This window comes from Abramis brama (genome assembly GCF_963993115.1).
Source record: "Abramis brama genome assembly, chromosome: 12".
Taxonomy (NCBI): domain Eukaryota; kingdom Metazoa; phylum Chordata; class Actinopteri; order Cypriniformes; family Leuciscidae; genus Abramis; species Abramis brama.
Genome location: NC_139974.1, coordinates 41,413,024 through 41,432,045, shown reverse-complemented (window position 1 = coordinate 41,432,045; position 19,022 = coordinate 41,413,024). Strand labels below are relative to the sequence as shown.

Genomic DNA, 19,022 nt, shown 5'->3' with positions numbered 1-19,022 from the left:
ACAGAACTAATGCCTCTGTGTGTGTGTGTGTGTGTGTGTGTGTGTGTGTGTGTGTGTGTGTGTGTGTGTGTGTGTGTGTGTGTGTGTGTGTCTGAAGAGATGAACACCATAAACTCAGGCATTCACAATCATCTAGAGATCATCAATACTGTAGAAATATAGAGCTTTAGATTATTAATAAACACTGAAAACTCTTCCCATCTCTCGTGTTTATATCAGTGAAGGACAGGAATATTAACTTACATTAGTCTTCGCTATCAGATTTCTGCTGGTGTTTAACTCTTCTTAAGAGATGTGATAAAGAATAAATGCTTGTGAGTGTTTGGAGAAGCACCTCGTCGAGGCTGAAGTAAAGAAGCAGGAGAAGCGGGGATGAGGATCACGGCCTTTTAGAGTCATATTTACAAAAACATGTTACAACACAGATGATGATGATGATGATGATGATGACTAAAGCTAATCTTATTTACATTTACCTTTTAAAAGCTCATAGCAAAGAAACTATAGCACATGAAAACATGAAGGAAAAAGGAGTAAAACCCACAGATGGTTATAAAACAAGGATAAAATGGAGATGAACACCATCACACACACAGTGGAGATGAACACCATCACACACACAGCGCTGACGCAGAGTTCACTTCGCTGATCCACAGAGAGTCGTGAGGCGATTCTGCATTAGGAAGAACAACATGTGTTTAAAGTTCAGCAGTTTACAGAAGGTGTTTAATGTTGTAAAATGACAGGGTTTCTGCAGGTTATAAAGAGACCATTATAAAGACATTAAGACTAAACGTTCAGGAATAAACAGAAGGGAACTGTGTGTGTGTGTGTGTGTGTGTGTTCTCTAAACGTCTAGGGAGAAATCAGCAACACAAACTTTGAAAACAATACTTTACATTTAAAGCGTCTTTAATTGCTCTGGAATATGCAGATCTTTTACTGTACCTTCAGCTAGAGCTTGTTTTCCAGCACTAATATCTAAACATTCTTATATCAAGACACATTTACTGCAGACGCAGAATTATAACAACTGAATTTGTGAAATTTAGTGAGTCGATGATTAAAACAAGAACATCGATCCGAGAGCTCAGAAATCTCTCCATAACTCGAAGGGAAGGTGAAACTCTGACGGATATCAGCTCGTGTTTCTGCTTAAAACATTCACACTCGCACCAGGTAAATGCATCTTTCTTGATTTAAAGACGCTTAGATATTTGTATTGAAAAATAGGATGAAAATACTGAGGAAGATGTACAGCAGCATTTACTGCCATGATGACCATGAGTTTCAGACGTTCTTACGCAGAGGTGTTCAGTCCTGCAGAGTTCAGCTCCAGCCCTAATCAAACACACCTGAATCAGCTCATCAAGCTCTTCAGAAGCGCTGGAATATTCAGCGGCCGGAGCTGAGCTCTGCAGGACCCTCCAGGAGCAGGACTGAACACCTCTGTTCTTACGGGTGTAATTAGAGTGACTGAAGCCCCACAGAAACCCTGTTCTCCGTGTTCTCCTGGAAGCGCGAGGCGTACCTGCAGGTTTCTGATGCTCCGCAGGGCTTTCTCATCCAGCCGGCTCAGATCTACAGAGTCCATCTCACTGGCCAGCAGCTGAACACACTGAAACATCAGCAGAGACAGAGTTTAATGCCATGTCAGGCTATCTAAGGGCTTTTTCACTCCTGAGAGTCGAACCAAGGTCAGAACCAGAGGTCATGTTTTGATGCATTGTATACATTTGGTTTGGTTTCACACTGCAGTTCTGCGAGCGCACTAAAGAGCTTTACATGACGTCCTGTCGTCATCATCTATATGGGCTGCATCTCGACATTGATTGGTTTGTGAACGGACGTGCGTCTGACGTCAGCGTGTTGTCAGCTCGGCGGGAAGCTTTGACTAGGGACCGAGACTAGCTCTTTTCGTCGGACCAAATTTGATTCGGACCAAACTGAGAGTCCAAACGAGGTGTGAAAGGGCCCTAAGGCTATTTTCATGGCAAAAATACAAATATCATATAAATACAATAAAACCAAGCAAACAAACAGGTTCCCACACCTCGGTTAACTTCAAATTCAAGGACTTTCCAGGTCCAATACCCTCAAACTCAAGGATTAATGTGGGACACACCTCAAGAGAGAGCGAGGTGAGATCGTGTTACCTTAGAAGATACATTGTTACAGTTTTCATGTCTCAAACTATGCAAAAAATATTTTTGGCCATATGACAGATCTGATATTCTATTTGCATATTTGGCACATCCTCCTAAACGGTGTTTTCAAATGATCTGATATTAACGTTTGCGTGGCTTTTATTGAGACGAGCTTATGCTCATATAACCAGCCTATTTTTGCAATGTTTTACGGCGTCTGTCAAACGTTGAGGTATCGTAGTAGTTTCGTGTGCGTGAACGTCATGGCAACGTACAACACAAAGCACATCATGTGGGAAACACTTAACGTAATGTTTAATCAAGCCAGCTAGTGTGCATAGGCCAGAGTGTTGGTGGAACAACACATTAGCGGACCGGAGGGAATAATAAGGCATTTTTTCCAGAAAACTTCTTACACAAAATAAATTCGAGCGGTTTCCGGGACGTGTGTGTGTGTGTGCGTTTACTCTCAAGAGCTTTCCAGGGCCTTGATCTTTTTCCAGATTCACAAACTTAAGGATTTTCAAGGACCCGTGGGAACCGTCTTATACAATTACTTTTTTTAAATTAACATGTTAAAAAAACCAAAACCTTTTCAGGCATAATCTTACTAAAGTCATTAAGTGAAATAACGTCATAAAGAGCATCTGTATGAGACCCAGGACAGTCACCATGAAGAGATGGTGTCACACAGGCGTTCATACACACTCGATTTAAAGAAATCCTCGACAGTAATTTACCCGTGCCGATTAACCGGCGAAACACAGAGTGGAGCGTCCCACAGACGAGAACCGATGAACCGCATCATTACACCGGTTTCTGAGGCTGAAACCATTTAAAATCATAATATATCACAGTGCTACTGTGAACTCACAAAGACTGCGATTCAATTAAATATATGGTGCTGTTTTCCACAGAGAAGCACAACGCTTCATTTACATGTGTGCAGATCACATGTTAAAGCTCCTCAGCTCACTCACAGAACACACACACACTCACACTCCGTCTCTGCATGCGCTGTGTGTTTAGGTTTCCAATAACGCAAAGTCTGACGCGGTTTGTGTTTCAGTGTCACTGTTATCATTCATAGGCGTTTCTCAAACTCCATCTCTGCGCGCTGTGAGTGTGTGTTGCTTATAACGCTCGTCTGGGAACGCAGTGTGTGAATGCCACTTCACAAGATTCATAACATCAGTCATTAGTAAATCTACACTAACACAGGACAATACATAAATGTTTCTAAATATGTTCTTGTTCAAGAAATGACAGCGGCGGTTGCATTACGGCTAGTGGTCGACCGATATTGGTTTTTTGATGGCCGATGCCGATATCTTGGAGCAGGGTGGCCGATGGCCAATATAAAGCCGATATTTTTATATACATTTATTTTAATCAATATTTAATAAATTATAAAACAAATTTTTAAAATAAACATATTACCTTTATACTTTAGATGACAACTTCTTAAATTTGCAATCCTATTACAGTATTTTTCACAAAGTAATTGTTTAGAAATATATGAATATGTGAATAAAAAGAAAGTAAACACTGTAACAGGGCACTCAGTATTCTGGTAATTTCGTGCTGGTAATCATATTTTTTCAAATAAAGACAAGGTAACGCTAGTTTTACATACAGCACAGTGAAAACGATATGAATATGACACAGTTGGCAACTGGTTATATATCAGCATATTTTAAAATGAAGGATTTAAAGTTTTTTGATCGCGTCTCCTGAAGCTGATCTTCTGTTCGCATTCACTCACTTCGCACGGACCGACCGTCACTCGCAGACAGTAATGCACACTTCACAAGATATCACAGCTGGATTCAATTAAATCTGCAAGGTTTGTGAATTTAAATGTTTATTAGATATTCAGAGATTTGTTTAAATGACGTAGATGCGCATTTGCTGAATGTTGAGGGCAAATGAGAAAGTATTTTAGCCTGTTTGCCTTTTCTGTTACAAATAATATAAAAGCAAACGCTTTACGTTACTTACTTCGCATAAGTTACCATTTACTTACTTTGTTTACCAGTTCTGTCTAACAAAGTATTAGATATGACTGACAGAGATCGTAAATTAATGAAGATGGAGAATGTGAGTGAGTGAGTGAGCGCTGTTTGATCTGAGGAGCTGCCATTGCCGTTCTCTTCTGGCGCTGGTGTTCTCAGCGCCGCCCGTCAAAATAAAAGTCCCGCTTTCAACACATCGGCCAATCAGAAAAACTTATCGGCCGATGCCGATATTTCAAAAATGCCAAATATCGGCCGATATATCGGTCGACCACTAATTACGGCTGTACAGAAGTGACAAAATATTAAAGATTAAGTGGACATTTGAATTAAATGTTGTTTGGACGATATTAAACAAGGATTTGATCATGCCGTGATGTAACAACAACCATCACCGCTTCCGTAGGCATGCGTTATAATGCGTAATGTACACAAGTCATGTTTATATCATGGTGTGTTTTAACAGTGTTGTTCAATAAAATTTGAAACTCTTTATTTGAAACAATTATTATTGCTTGTTATTATATATATTTGTATTTTAGTCATTTTAAAGGCTGTTGTTCACTTGGATTTATTTTCATCACCACGATTTAACCGATTCATCGGCAGAACTGACCTCTCCGTTTCCCAGCGGGACACTGATGACCACGTCTTCCCCGCCAGCGATAGGAGACCCGTTGACCGACATGCTGTAGATCTTCTCCCGGTGACGCGCAAGTCTCAATCCTGGAGTCTTCGGCAATCTGACACACAAAACACATTAAACACTAGAGCTTCAGATCTGCGTTCTGACCCAGAGAGAGTCAGGAAACAGTCTTTAACCACAGTCTCATTATTTCTGTCTCACAATCATGCAGATTACCACAGAAGCACTGGAATAAACGTTTATAGTGTGTGTATATAAACACGTCTACGACGGTAGAGATCAAAATAGAGTAAATCACCTTTTGAAAGTACCTTGACGCCTCAAAGATTGTATCAATTTCATCGTTACACCAGTAGGTGGCGACAAGTGACTGTTTGTCATTGAATCATTCACTCAAGAGATTCGTATAAAAACACTGATTCAGCCAGTTATGAAACAAGTGAAGTCTTTATGAGCGAGTCATTGAATCATTCACTCGATCTGATTAAAAAAAAAAAATTATAATTAAGTATTTTAATTAGATATTTTGAAAATAGACTGCAGTAATTACATAGTTACACCAGTAGGTGGCGACAAGTGACTTAAATGTGTTTGTCACTGAATCATTCACTCAAAAACGCTGATTCAACCAGTAATGAAACAATTATTTATGAGTGCAATGAAAGTCCAGCGATTACAATCAAAGCCGCGTCCCGTGCAGTCACTGACCTCGGGTCGAAGCGCGGCGTGATGAGCGGCGTGGAGCCGATGACCGAAGACTCGAGGAAACTCCTCGCAGGAGTGATCAGAGGCTTCCTCGTAGACCTACGAACAGAGAGCAGACGCACTGAGCCTTCAGAGGAGCAAACCACTGGCGTCCGGGAGTAAAGCGTGACGATGGAGTGTTTACCTCTGGATGGTGTTGCTCTGTTTGCTGATGGAGAGAGCTCTGGCCTTCCTGGATGTTGACGGCGCCTTCTTTGAGGCTTTCTTCTGCATTACACACATTAAAGAGAGACAGAGTTAGACTTCTGTACACAAAGCGCTTTCTTAAACGTAACTGTATTCAAAGCTGTTTATACAGACTCTTATTTACATGAGGTAATAATAAAGCTGCATGGTTTGTATTTTTAATGTTGTGCATTATAGCCTACATATTTTATAACTGTATCATATATCGCTGTCACAATAACAGATTACAGCTAAGCGCAACAGTTATGGTACGTACGGAGATCGGCAGTGATCAGAAAGGGTTTAAACAGTGAATTTTGAAGTGATCTCCTCTTAAACTCAGAGATGTGGATTCAGACGGCAATTAAATTACAACACGACCTTGTGTTCGTCAAACGACAGTGGGTAATTCAGTCTGGGATTTTTACGCAGATGGAGAAAAACACTGACATTTTGCATTCGGACAGCAATAAAATCACAGACTAACCCCTATAAATGTTACCGTACGACTCCATGAGAAACACTTACCGTCCGAATAGGGCTTCAGATGATTAAAAGTCTTAATCTAGATGTGCATATTTATTCACAGGTGACTTCAGCTGGCATACATTTTTAATGACGAATCTATGCTTATGTAAATACAGTAACTTAAGACATGACTTGAATGGCGTTATGTAGATTACAAAACCCATACTAGCACAAACCTTCTTCACTGTAGACTTCAGAGGAGCAACGTTCTCATCCTCTGAGTTTGCACCGTTCTTAGCTTCTGCAAATGAGGCGAATCGAGAAGATCAGCTTTGAAAATGCCGGAAAGAATGTTATACAAATTGACGGAGGAAAGAAAACGTACCTTTTCCAGCACATTTGGGAATCGCATGATTCTCAGCAATAGCAAGCTCCACTTGAGCAGCTTCTTCCCTCACCTGTAGAGAGAGAGAGAGAGAGAGACTTAAAATCAAGAACAACAGTGATGGATTAGACTAAATCACAGGTGTAATTAACTTGTTTAGTGGAAGTACCTTTGAATCGTCCACTTGTGATTTTGGCTTCTCTATATCTGAAGGCAAAATGAGAATCATGAGTCAGAATATCAAAGTATAGTTACATGATATTCTTATTGCTTTGCCATTTTTCCAGTTGTTTACATTATTATGCATGTCTCTTAAGACCATAACCGAGAGACTAAGTTACATGGACTATTTGTTTTTGTTTTTTAAAAAGGTGCAACTAAAGTTATACAGTGGACAACATTTGAGGTGGATCAAAAAAATGCAAAGTTGTCCGAAGACAAGAAAAGGTATTGATGAAAATCCATGAATGAGTTTGATGAACAGTTTTAATCCACTTTAAATGTTCACTACTGTAAGAATGATCATATTTGTGACCCTGGATCACAAAAACCAGTCATAAGCAGCACGGGTATATATTTATGGGGGTCAAAATTATCGATTTTTCTTTTATGCCAAAAGTCATTAGGATATTAAGTAAAGATGGTGTTCCATGAAGATATTTTGTAAATTTCCTACCGTAAATATATAAACCATCGAGTTTTTTGCACCCTCAGATTCCAGATTTTCAAGTAGTTGTATCTCGGCCAAATATTGTTATATCATAACAAACCATACGTCAATGGAAAGCTTATTTATTCAGCTTTCAGGTGATGTTTAAATCTCAATTTCAAAAAAATGCCCCATGTGACTGGTTTAGTGGTCCAGGGTCACATTTGCCAGATGTGGTGAGACAGAAGGAACAGTGTCTCACTGCAGTACTCGATCCAGTTCATCTTCCTCACGGCCATGGGGAGCTTGATCAGAGCCGTTTTATACAGATTATCTGCATCTTTCAGGAGATTGTTCGTCTTCTCCTTCAGTCTTTCAACAATGGTATGAACTGAAAACAAAGAATAAACAGAAAATATAGACAAAACACAGCCTAAACAGTGTGTATTCGGAATACAGCGAGTAAAGTAAGAAACCTTCGTCGTCGAAGTCCAGCAGGAAAGCCTCCAGTTTGGGAGCTTTGGGATTCTTCTTGTTTTTAGCATTTTGCGTGCGTTTTCTGGGCGCCATGATGAAACTGATCAACAAACACGACAAATTCCTTCAGCCTCACGACGATAACGCTCGTGTGTGTTAGTCAATTAAATCAAATTAATGTTTTTCTTACCCTAACAACCCTGTCTGTGTTGGTTTTAACGATGCGTCTCACTGACTGACTGACTGACTGAGGCGGTTAGGAAACAGGAAGAGCTTTTCAAATTTAACGCTGCTACATCTCTAAGCCAATCAGCATGCAGCTTTGACCCTCGCTTTGTAAATAGCTCCGCGTTCTGACCAATAAGATCAGTACATGACGAATCTGGCCAATGGTTGAGTGTTTCACTGTTACGGCTGCAGAACGAATCAAGCGGATTGGTGGATGATGATGATGTTGATGATTTCCCGGAAGAAGTTTAGCGCTATTCTCACATGTGGAAACGGGATGATTTTATACGCGCAGTCACAGATATTATGTGTTTACCAGATAAAATAAGTATCTGAATGAGCTTTAAATGCTATATTTAATATTTTTGTAATATGAATTATTTGTAAATAACATCGGAGTTTAAAAATGTCAAGTTCAGTTTTATCATCATTGCACCAAGAGCTCAAGCACTGCTTCTCGGCTCTGAGAGCGAGTAAAGCCGTGTGGGACAGCGCACTAGCGGACTGCGAGCCTCTCATGAGCTCTGTGGGGAACATCGCAGTGCAGTTACAGGCTCTCAAACACGTCCAGCTCGCACACACTCCTCTCGCTAGTTTCCCAGGTTTACACGAACGCCTGCATTGCAAGCTCTCTCTGGCCGTGGACACCGCGCTCGGGAAGCTGGCAGAGCACATGTGAGTCCTGTCTGATCACACAACCTCCTCACTCGAGTCAAAGGACAGATCCACTGATCACATATTACTCCGTTACAAGTCAAAGTTGTAAAGACCGATTTTTACTGAAGTAAAAGCACAGAAGTACTCGTTTTTAAAAGTACTTAAGTATCAAAAGTAAAAAGGTAAATATCAATGCATTGTTTTATTATTGTTGTAATACAGTACCGTATGCCTCTGAAGTTAGTAGTATCTGTGGAATTAAGAGCTTTTAGAATGTTATAAAATCTATAGAAATTAAACAACAACAAAAAAACCCCCCATAATCATCTTTATTTCCAACCAAAATGCAAACCCTGACTGACGTTTCTTCTTTCTACTCAAGGACTTAGAGTAAAAAGTATGATATTTGTCTTTCAAATGTTAAAAGTTTCCAGAAGAAATAATACTCAAGTAAAGTACAGATACTCAAAGAGTGTACAGTACTCCGGTAAATGAGTTTGTTAGGGTCCAGCTCTGATGCACATGATGGCCTGGTTTGGTGTGTTCCTCTGCAGGGATGCTCTCCAGCGAGTGCGAGATGCCATCGCTCAGCAGGTTTCGGCTGTTTTCCAGTTCTACGAGAGAAACACACACACGCTGGACTTCGCTGCTTGTGTGTCCAGATCGGCCGTGTGTCCCTCCATCTCAGACATGTTGGAGTGGCTTCAGGATGCAGAACGACACTATCGGCTACAGTATCCTTTAAAGGCACCATGAAATCAATCATTTAATCCCTTAAAACTCATCTTTCTTTTTTTTTAAATAAATTCTTCATGCCTTAAAATATCTTGAATGTAACCCGACACCCTTGCCTCATTTAGTATGTGCGGTTCTATGAATATGCAAATGAGCCCCGCCTCCACTCACTCAGCTCAGAGATCCACTGGTTGACGATCACACGTTGATCTGATTGGTTACAAGGTAGTTTGTGACGTCAGAAACACCAGCGATTTCAAAGCGTGTTTTTGAGACTGTCTTTGGTTCACTGCAGTTTTAAGGAGGAAATACTCAGCAATGGAGTCGACTTATGAATTTACACATGGTTTGTCTTGAAGCAGATTAAAAACACCACATAGACACATAAACAACATTAAAAGCTGGATTTTCACCACAGGGGGACTTTAACTTGATGTTCCTGGTAATCTTGAGTAACTTGCTCTTGCAGCATCTCTTCTCTGATGATCTACATTTGATCTTGTTTGATAAAAGTTTCACTCGTCACGAAAGGGAAGAAAAAAACGCAACTTCCGTTTTATGCCGACGAAGTCTTGTTGGTCATAGTTTTGTGCATCTATTTACGAAAAAAAAAAAAGAGGATTTTTTTTTGCCAGTGCTCTTTGCATGTGGTTTTGTTAGGGAACGTGAAGCTTTTGCGAGTAATTATAAAAGCATTGGAATACATGTTTTCCTCCCGTGTCTCTTTAACGGCTCCGTATCTGTACGACAGCAGTGATGAAGTCCTCAACTCGTCTGGTCAGATTAGTGCAGAGAAGGACGCTCCTGCAGACGCTGACTCCCAGTGACCTCGCCTTAATGGAAACGGCACCCAAGAGATGGGAATCTCTGCATTCCTCTGGAGGAGAAGAGAGAATCGCAGGTATTTGCTCGTGTTCATTAGATAAGGCGATCTCTCGGCCCATTTTCACATCCATCTCTGATTACAAGTGGTTAGCACTGAACACAGCTGTAAAAAATGTTGTGATCATAGGAAACACATTTAAACCATGTGTAGTGTGTATATATATATATGTGTGTGTGTGTGTGTGTTTCAGAGGCATTGTGTCAAGTATCATTCTTCATGGAGACTGAATGAACGTCAGCTGCGATTATCAAGAGGTCATTTATTCTCAGTCTCGCAACAGAGGATCCTTCATGAAGAGTGTGTGATCTGGATACACACGCAGCTCTTCTCCATCCATGGAACTCAGACTCCTGAATTAACTTTAGTTTTGCTAAACATGCTTTGCAGGACTGAACATCAGCTCTATTTTAATAAATGTGGTTATTTAACCCTCTGGTAATATTCTTAATTTTATTTTATTTCATTGAAATGATTGTACTATATTTTAGTTTTTTATTTAATATTGTCTTTTTAGAGAATTTTTTATGGTACTTAAATATATTTATGCAGTAGTTATAATACATTTATTCACTTTGAGCATAGACCTGAAAATGACATTTCCAACAAACGGTCTTAAATCAAAAGACGCAAGTTTGATCTCTTTTTAAAGACGACACTTGGCAGATTATTGAAGAAGTTTTAAAATTGCTGTTCCAGATTTGAGGTTCATATCGCAAAAAATGAGCTTGAAATGAAACTACATCAAATTTGTGACCATAAACAATACAAGTGTGACGACTTTTTTTTCAGGACCATTTACCGTTTTCAAATCATGTCCATGAGTTATTGTGTGTGTGTGTGTGCGTGCGTGCGTGCGTGTGTGTGTGTTCACACAGCAAGTGCCAAAACCTTTACCAAATTTCCTACCATTTCGATGAAGTAAAAAAAAAAAAAAGTACAATTTTACTTTACGAAGAGCACCAGAGAATTATTTAATGCTTTATTTCTTTACGTTGATAGAATGATTGCACTGTTGTTACTGAATATCACATCACACATCCATTTTATTCCTAAAATGGTTAAAACACACATTTTCAATAAATAAATAAATCACAGTGAACACAGCGTTGTGTTGACATTTGTCTACAAAACACAAGATAAATTACAATTTACATAAGAACAAAACACTGCAAAATGGGCCTAAGCGTTCAGTTAGCCCACAGATAATACTATTGGTCTAAAAACCAATTAACACTTTAGTTTGGGGACCAATTCTCACTGTTAACTAGCTGTTTATTATCATGAATATTACTAAGATATTGGCTGTTTATTAGTACTTATAAAGCACATATTAATGCCTTATTCTGCATGATCATATATATTCACCCAATACCTAAACTTAACATTAACAACCTTACTAACTATTAATAAGCAGTAATTACGAGTTTGAGGCTAAAGTCGTAGTTATTAGTGAATATGTTCCCCAGACTAAAGTGACCAAAGTCAAGTTAAGACGTAAACTCTAAATGAAGTACTCATGAACAGGACAGTACCTGAATAAACACCAGTAATAGGCAGAGAGAGACACACATCAGGGAAAGGAAGTGTTTCACTGCAAACACTCGAACACTATGATCTCGCTCTAGATACTAGACCGTCGTTAATTAAAGGTGCACTCAGTAAATCTTCCCACGTTAAAAAGTTTTACTCCTAGAGAAATGAATAATGCATTTGACATGTAAAATGATGTACACTCACCCCTAACGAGACTGACATGTTGAGATCTCATTCAGAACACTGTCTCTTAAAATTCAGTTAAGTTAAAAAATTAGCTAATTGGGATGAGACGATCTATTTATCAACAGTAATTGGCAATCATAACTGAAATTGAAAAAAAATGTTTTGCTAGTGGTGCAGAAATTACATATTTTAAAGCTACATCTTTTTTGTACACTCCGTTTTTCAAGTTCTAATCCTCCACGTTAATCTACTAACTCTCCTGACTGCTTTGGCGGATTATGATTGGTCAGATCGCCTGTCAATCAAACTCCCTGTGAAGGGTCAATTGGATTGCAATTGGATTTTGGTGCCACTAGATATGCAGAAATTCGCCTGTGGTGAAAATCCAGCTTTTAATGTTGTTTATGTGTCTATCTGGTGTTTTTAATGCGCTTTAAGGCAGGGGTGTCAAACTCAGTTCCTGGAGGGCCACGACCCTGCAGAGTTAGGGTTAGCTCGAACCCTAATTAAACACACCTGATCCAGCTAATCAAGGTCTTCAGGATTACTAGAAACTTCCAGGCAGGTGTTTTTGGAGCTGGTTGGAGCTAAATTCTGCAGGACAGTGGCCCTCCAGGAACGGAGTTTGACACCCCTGCTTCAAGACAAACTGTGTGTAAGTTCATAAGTCGACTCCATTGCTGAGTATTTCCTCCTTAAAACTGCAGTGAACCAAAGACAGTCTCAAAAACACGCTTTGAAATCGCTGGTGTTTCTGACGTCACAAACTACCTTGTAACCAATCAGATCAACGTGTGATCATCAACCAGTGGATCTCTGAGCTGAGTGAGTGAGTGGAGGCGGGGCTCATTTGCATATTCATAGAACCGCGCATACTAAATGAGGCAAGAGTGTCGAATTACATTCAGGCTATTTTAAGGCAATTGTTTTTCAAGGAAAAACATTTTGGTGATCAAAGATGAGTTTTAAGAGATAAAATGATTGACTACAGGGGGACGTTAAATATAAAGCTTTAAAAACCTAAACATAAAAGTGCCTTTAAGCAAGCAAACCCAACAGAATAACAATATGCATATTAAGGACAACATAACGAAAAAGTCAAAAGCATCATGTGTCCGATTTACCAAACACAAGGAGCGAAGAAACACAGTAGATTAATGACTGGACTTCAATTGCCACGAAATGCATCCGTCCACTGAAACAAAAACAAATAAAGTACTGAGTGCATCTTTAATTATTGTCCCTGTTGAGCCACGCCTTCACTTGTCTCCATCATACGTACTCCTTCAGAGGAAGGCTGCTGGTGGTGATAGTTTTGGGAAGATCGGGAGCAGAAGGCCTGGAGTTTGCAAAGCTACGACCCATGTACCCGCGTCTATACCCTCCTCTCTCCATGTGTGGACAAGTGCTGCTCAGAACCGCGCCGCTAATCATGAGGATCACCGCGGACGCCCATCCCAGGTAAATCGCCTGACCCAGCTCTCGCTTGTGCTGGAGGGGAACGCTAGGGTTGTAGAAGTCTTGAACCACAGTGTTTGCGGTCCAAGAAACCGGGACTAGAACGCACAGGCCCGTTAGGATGAAGAGCACCCCGCCGGACAGCGCTATACCCGCCTTAGCATGACGATCATCCCCGGCGCACGTGGTGCACTTCATTCCACAGCAAGAAACAGTGCAGGATAACCATCCCAAGAAGATAGCGATGCACATCAGCGCTCGAGCCGCCTGGATGTCGGGCGGGAGAGCCAGCATGGAGTCGTAGGTCTTGCACTGCATGTGGCCGGTGGTCTGGTAGATGCAGTTCATCCAGATCCCCTGCCAGACGATCTCCGAGGTCAAGATGTTGCTGCCGATGAAGGCCGTGACCTTCCACTGGGGAAGCGCGGTCACTGCGATGGCCATCACCCAACCGGTCACCGCACAGGTGAAGCTGATCAGCTGCATGCCTGTGTTCACCATCTCGCCACCCTCTGAGTACCACGCCTCCTCGGGCCACAACCTCGACGACACCTTTACGCTGCAGGGGCTCCGACTATGGACAACTGCCTCAGCCCTACTCGGCCACAGAGGTCGGCACGCTCGCCAATCCTCAGCCAGAAGCGTCGCTCAGTGCTCCTCGAAAGATCTCTCAAATTTCTCAATGCAAAATTTTGTTTTAGTCCGTCTTTGGGTCACGTTTGCCAATCCTCAGCAAGAAGCGTCGCTCAGTCCTCAATGAAAGTTCCTTGCCAGTTTTGTCTCAAATTTCTCAATGCAAAATTTTGTTTTTGGGTCACGTTTGACAATCCTCAGCCAGAAGCGTCGCTCAGTCCTCAATGAAAGTTCCTTGCCAGTTTCGTCTCAAATTTCTCAATGCAAAATTTTGTTTTTGGGTCACGTTTGACAATCCTCAGCCAGAAGCGTCGCTCAGTCCTCAATGAAAGTTCCTTGCCAGTTTCGTCTCAAATTTCTCAATGCAAAATTTTGTTTTTGGGCCAGTTTGCCAATCCTCAGCCAGAAGCGTCACTCAGTCCTCAATGAAAGTTCCTTGCCAATGTCGTCTCAAATATCTCAGAGCAAAATTTTGTTTTAATCCGTCTTTGGGTCACGTTCGCCAATCCTCATCAACTAGTTTTGGTTAGTAATTCCTCACCAGACCTCTTGGTTTGGTCTTTCCAATTTCTCAAAGCAACATTTTGTTCAACGTTATTCTAGCCGGTCACGTTCGCCAATCCGTCTCGGTCAGCCCTTCACGAAAGTTCCTTGCCAGTGTTGTCTTTCAGTTTTCTCAGAGCAAAGTTTCGTTCTAATCCGTCTTTTGGTCTCTCAGACTAGTTCACTTTCGCCTGGTCTTTTTTTGAGGTGATGAATAATTGAAGAACTCAGAGCCCTGCTGCCACTCGTCTCAACTCGCATACATGGGATTGATCAAACTTCAATGAGAGTCCCATCCGGAGGGTAGAAGTCGGTCTGGCACCACTGTAAAGTCTTCTCAGTAAAGAAAGATCCACTCTTATCGCAGGGACATGTGTCTCTGTTGCCACCCAGTCCGGTGTTGCCTTTCCCAAATGGGTCACGCCGGTTGAATTTGATACTGTGACGTGGCTGTCAAAGATGCATTACTTCCAAGGACCCAACAAACGTCAAACAGTCTAACCGATGGCAAAGCCCTCTGTAAATTATCCAACAGTTTCGTTTGAAAAGTCTATTACACCTGTAAGGATAGAAGCTGTTGAGGAGTAAAGACGTCCTTCTCAAGATCTTTACGTTGGGTTTACTGCTCTTTTCCAGAGCAGAATCAAAAAGGTTGCTGTGCTTCAGGCCACTTGTGCAAAGACAAAAGCGATTCCTCCCCGCAACAAAACCTTCACAGGTTGGTTGGTTGCGTTCAGAGCGGCGATCGCCTATTGGGCGGCCCGATAGCCCTTACAGGTGATTCAAGTGTGCCAGTTTGGAAACACTGCTGAGCAAAGCCACTCTCAACCTGAAAGGAAAGCAGCGGATGGAGGGATATAAAGGCAGACGGAGCGAAACAGAGGTGGGAGGGAGGGCGAGCGAATCAGTCAACACAAAGACAATCTATGGGCCATCAACAATACGCCCAAGCCTTTTGAAGGGCCGTTGCAAACGAGTGTTCGCTAGCTTTCCTTTATGAGACAGAGAAAGAAAGGACGTTTTTCACACACAAAAGTACAACAGCGTTTCAGGCTGAGTGTGAAATTATAGGGATATTTTTTACAAAGGTACAAATTGACCAATTACAGCAGGTTACCTTGCAAGGTGATTTAAAGAGGAATTATAGTGTTTTTATATTTAGGGGATAACTTGCATTTAAAATTTTTATTTGCTAAAGAGACTAATAAATGGTTTTAAATCATGTAATTTCGCCCTTGTTTTGTCCGGCTCCATGTGGAGACATTAGCGTCTGCGGTGATGAATTAAATATTATGGGTACAAGATCCCTGGTTTAAGTTTCCTTTCTCTGCCTCTCCTTGGCAACAGTGGTCATGACAACAGCACAGGACACGGGAATGAGAGAGGGGACGCGAAACAAAGAGAGCAGAGGAAAGAGTGACGGCCCACAGAGAAGCTCTGGAGAGGTTTAACACTCATACAAGGATGCAGATTTTGACCAGCTGTGCGATAAAGAAACGTGAGCGCAGTAATATCAGCATCTGATCTGTAAGCATCTGCACACAGAACGCAGTTCTCGAATGACACTGAAGGAACAGCAAAAACAAAAATCCTCATTTCATAGCTTTATGACTGACTTTCTTCAGTTCATTTTCACAAAAATACTTTAAATCAGAACGTATAAGCTGCTCGGTCACACTTTATTTTACAGTGTCCTTGTTACATATGTTACATGTACTTACCATAGCAATAACAGTAAATCAAGCATAATTACATGCAACTAACCCTCAACCAAACCCTAACCCTATAGTAAGTACATGTAGTTGCTTAATATTACTCAGTACTGAAATACATAATTACACTGTAACGATGACGCCTTAAAATAAAGTGTAACCCTTTATTTTAAGGTGTCCTTGATAGTGTAATTATATATTTGAGTAATAGTACTTAACGTGTACTCACTATAGGGTTAAACTTAGGATTTACTGTTATTACTAAAGTACATGTAACAAGTTTACTGTAATTACTTCAGTATATAACGTAACAAGTTTGTTATTACTAAAGTACATGTAACAAGTTTACTGTTATTACTAAAGTACATGTAACAAATGTAACAAGTTTACTGTTATTATAAGAGTACATGTAACAAGTTTACTGTTATTACTAAAGTACATGTAACAAATGTAACAAGTTTACTGTTATTACTAAAGTACATGTAACAAATGTAACAAGTTTACTGTTATTATAAGAGTACATGTAACAAGTTTACTGTTATTACTAAAGTACATGTACTGTAGTAATAAAAGTAATTTGTTACATGTACTTTAGTAATAACAAACTTGTTACGTTACATATACTGAAGTAATAACAGTAAACTTGTTACATTTAATGCATGTACTGTTGTAATAAAAGTAAATTTGTTACATGTAATAAATGTAACAAGTTTACTGTTATTACTTCAGTGTATGTAGCAAATGTAACAAGGACACTGTAAAATAAAGTGTTGCTGAATTTAAAATGTTGGTCTATTGCATTAGAAAATCATTTGTACTTAAATTCAACAAAGAAAACCATTTACTCTGGATAGTGCTGCATCACAACAGCAAGTCCTAGATATTAGCAGGCAATGCCATCTAGTGGCTTGGAAATCAATCTATTTTTTGGGGAAAAATTCAACATTATGAAACAAAAGTTATGATAAATCAACTGTACTGTACATCAATAATGACAGGACACATAGGTGTGTGTTATAGGCATAAAATACCAATTTATTACTTTGCACAATAACACAAATATTCCCTGCAGGCTAAAAAAAAAAAGGAGGGGAGTGACATTTTTTTTAAAATGTCACCAAGCAATACAGCAACTGACGGGGCACTCGAACGGAGAAGCTACAGGCGTTCCCCAGCAGGTCAAAGAAAACGTGCCCGCTATTGCTATCGGACAAATCACACAGCTCAGAACACGAGAATAGAACCGCACAAAAAAAGCTACACACCAGTTATAGAAATTAAATTACAATACACGTTTTTCAAATAACAAAGCCATATATATCAAATAGGAATTTAAAAAAAAATCATGCTCTCTTTAAATCGGGGCAGAGAATGGCTTAAAAACAAAACAAGAGGTTAAAAGAGGTAATTCTTTCGCAGAGAGAAGTGTGGAGGAGCCACCAGGGCGGCGCCACAGAACAAAGAGGGAACCAGAACGAAAGGGCGAGGAGGTCAGTCTTAGTGACCCGGTGATTGAAGAAAGTACCTCGTTTGGGTTCGAGCTCCCGAAGACCGAGACCCTCGCCCCTTCAGCCCCCACATCTGTCCCTCAGAGTTACTGACATTTACAGAGAAAACTTTAAAAATCCCGGACAACTCGAAACAGTCTCACTGTATTTGATTTACGCATTAAAAAAAAAAAAAAAAAAAAAAACGAAATTTCCGCGCCATAATAAATATTTCATAACAATACTCTGGCATGCAGGCGAGCACAGTTTAAATTTGAACATTTTTCCACATAGCCTAAAAGAGCTAGTCCACCATATGCACATTCCCACTGATTGATACAAGCAAAATAAGTACATAAACAAACGGCAATAAGATTCCAACCAACAGCCACATCGACGATTACAGCTTCTTAAATTGTTCTGGATTTCGGGTTATATTGCTTTGCAATGATATCATGATAGAAACTGTCATGTAACAATTTAGCGCACCGCCTAAAAAGGACAGACATACACGACTCAAACGCGGTATTCTCTGGAAGCCATGACTCGAGTAAGCTATTCGACGCCTAAATCCAATTTATTGCATGTGTCTCGCCCGTTTCTTCCTCTTCCTCTTCCTCCACGGGGCCAGCGTTCACGCCGCCGACAGGCCGGGGCTCAAACTCATTCATAGCAAACCTGCTGCTTTACGGATGGTTTATTACAAAAGGTTTTTCGGAGAGCGTCCTCCCTGACGAGGCGTGCGCGTTGGAGACCCTCAAACCAAAGGCTCCTGTGTCTTCATGCACGGTGTCCTATCTTTAATACGCAAGAGAAAGTCCATTCAGATTCATATCATCGATTCAAGTTCACACACACACACACACACAGATAAGTAATAAACACACTTAAAGTGTAAAATTCATATAACTGCTGAACATTGCTAACTCTGCCCTAAAAAGTTCAGATTTGTCACTTTCTTGCCATTAACTTGGAGTTGAAACTCAAACTGATCATTTCAAACGTGGAAAAGGACAGACCGGAGCAGTTTGGGCCCTCACAAGAAATTAAGCTTTATAAAAAAACCCACAATGCCTCCTAATTAGTTACGCGACCGATTTTCAGACAACTGATCAATATCGACATTAAAACGACAAGAACGACGGTTATCTACTCTAACAAACTGTTAAAGTTTACCACAAAAAACATTTATATTAAACTCTTACAAATCTGATTTGAATCTTATGTATAAATGCATAAAAGAAGGG

At 40.4% G+C, this 19,022-nt stretch overlaps 3 protein-coding genes across 4 annotated transcripts; 1 reads left to right on the top strand and 2 right to left on the bottom strand.

Annotated features, from left to right (window-relative positions):
* Positions 1-373: 373 nt before the first annotated feature.
* cdca8 (cell division cycle associated 8) lies at positions 374-8,011 on the bottom strand. 2 transcript variants are annotated; one of them, XM_084131843.1, is made up of 11 exons: positions 7,908-8,011; positions 7,717-7,817; positions 7,503-7,631; positions 6,761-6,798; positions 6,592-6,664; positions 6,443-6,507; positions 5,698-5,780; positions 5,517-5,612; positions 4,779-4,905; positions 1,532-1,618; positions 374-673 (listed from the first exon to the last, which is right to left on the bottom strand). In XM_084131843.1, the coding sequence occupies exons 2-11, from the start codon at positions 7,808-7,810 to the stop codon at positions 638-640; spliced, it is 828 nt and encodes a 275-aa protein (XP_083987969.1). In that variant the 5' UTR covers positions 7,811-7,817; positions 7,908-8,011; the 3' UTR covers positions 374-637. The 2 variants fall into 2 exon arrangements, with proteins under 2 accessions (XP_083987969.1, XP_083987968.1); XM_084131842.1 differs by having other exon boundaries at positions 7,717-7,971.
* Positions 8,012-8,161: 150 nt separating this feature from the next.
* On the top strand, positions 8,162-12,762 carry airim (AFG2 interacting ribosome maturation factor). Its single transcript, XM_084131344.1, has 4 exons — positions 8,162-8,620; positions 9,157-9,336; positions 10,120-10,238; positions 10,414-12,762. Exons 1-4 carry the CDS (start codon positions 8,352-8,354, stop codon positions 10,452-10,454), a joined length of 609 nt encoding a protein of 202 aa, XP_083987470.1. The 5' UTR covers positions 8,162-8,351; the 3' UTR covers positions 10,455-12,762.
* Positions 12,763-12,855: 93 nt separating this feature from the next.
* On the bottom strand, positions 12,856-14,402 carry cldn35 (claudin 35). The gene has a single exon (XM_084130007.1). It carries the CDS (start codon positions 13,899-13,901, stop codon positions 13,215-13,217), a length of 687 nt encoding a protein of 228 aa, XP_083986133.1. The 5' UTR covers positions 13,902-14,402; the 3' UTR covers positions 12,856-13,214.
* Positions 14,403-19,022: the final 4,620 nt, after the last annotated feature.

What these genes read in the sequence shown, in the direction of transcription:
- cdca8 (XM_084131843.1), bottom strand. Translation starts at nt 7,810, where the DNA reads ATGGCGCCCAGAAAACGCACGCAAAATGCTAAAAACAAGAAGAATCCC. An exon ending in TGAAGTCTACAGTGAAGAAG is followed by an intron (nt 5,781 to 6,442) that starts GTTTGTGCTAGT and finishes TGTGTAATGCAG; the next exon opens with AAGAAAGCCTCAAAGAAGGC. An exon ending in TCCCGCTGGGAAACGGAGAG is followed by an intron (nt 1,619 to 4,778) that starts GTCAGTTCTGCC and finishes CTGATGTTTCAG; the next exon opens with TGTGTTCAGCTGCTGGCCAG.
- airim (XM_084131344.1), top strand. Translation starts at nt 8,352, where the DNA reads ATGTCAAGTTCAGTTTTATCATCATTGCACCAAGAGCTCAAGCACTGC. An exon ending in GGGAAGCTGGCAGAGCACAT is followed by an intron (nt 8,621 to 9,156) that starts GTGAGTCCTGTC and finishes GTTCCTCTGCAG; the next exon opens with GGATGCTCTCCAGCGAGTGC. An exon ending in GAACGACACTATCGGCTACA is followed by an intron (nt 9,337 to 10,119) that starts GTATCCTTTAAA and finishes TCGTCTGGTCAG; the next exon opens with ATTAGTGCAGAGAAGGACGC.
- cldn35 (XM_084130007.1), bottom strand. Translation starts at nt 13,901, where the DNA reads ATGGTGAACACAGGCATGCAGCTGATCAGCTTCACCTGTGCGGTGACC.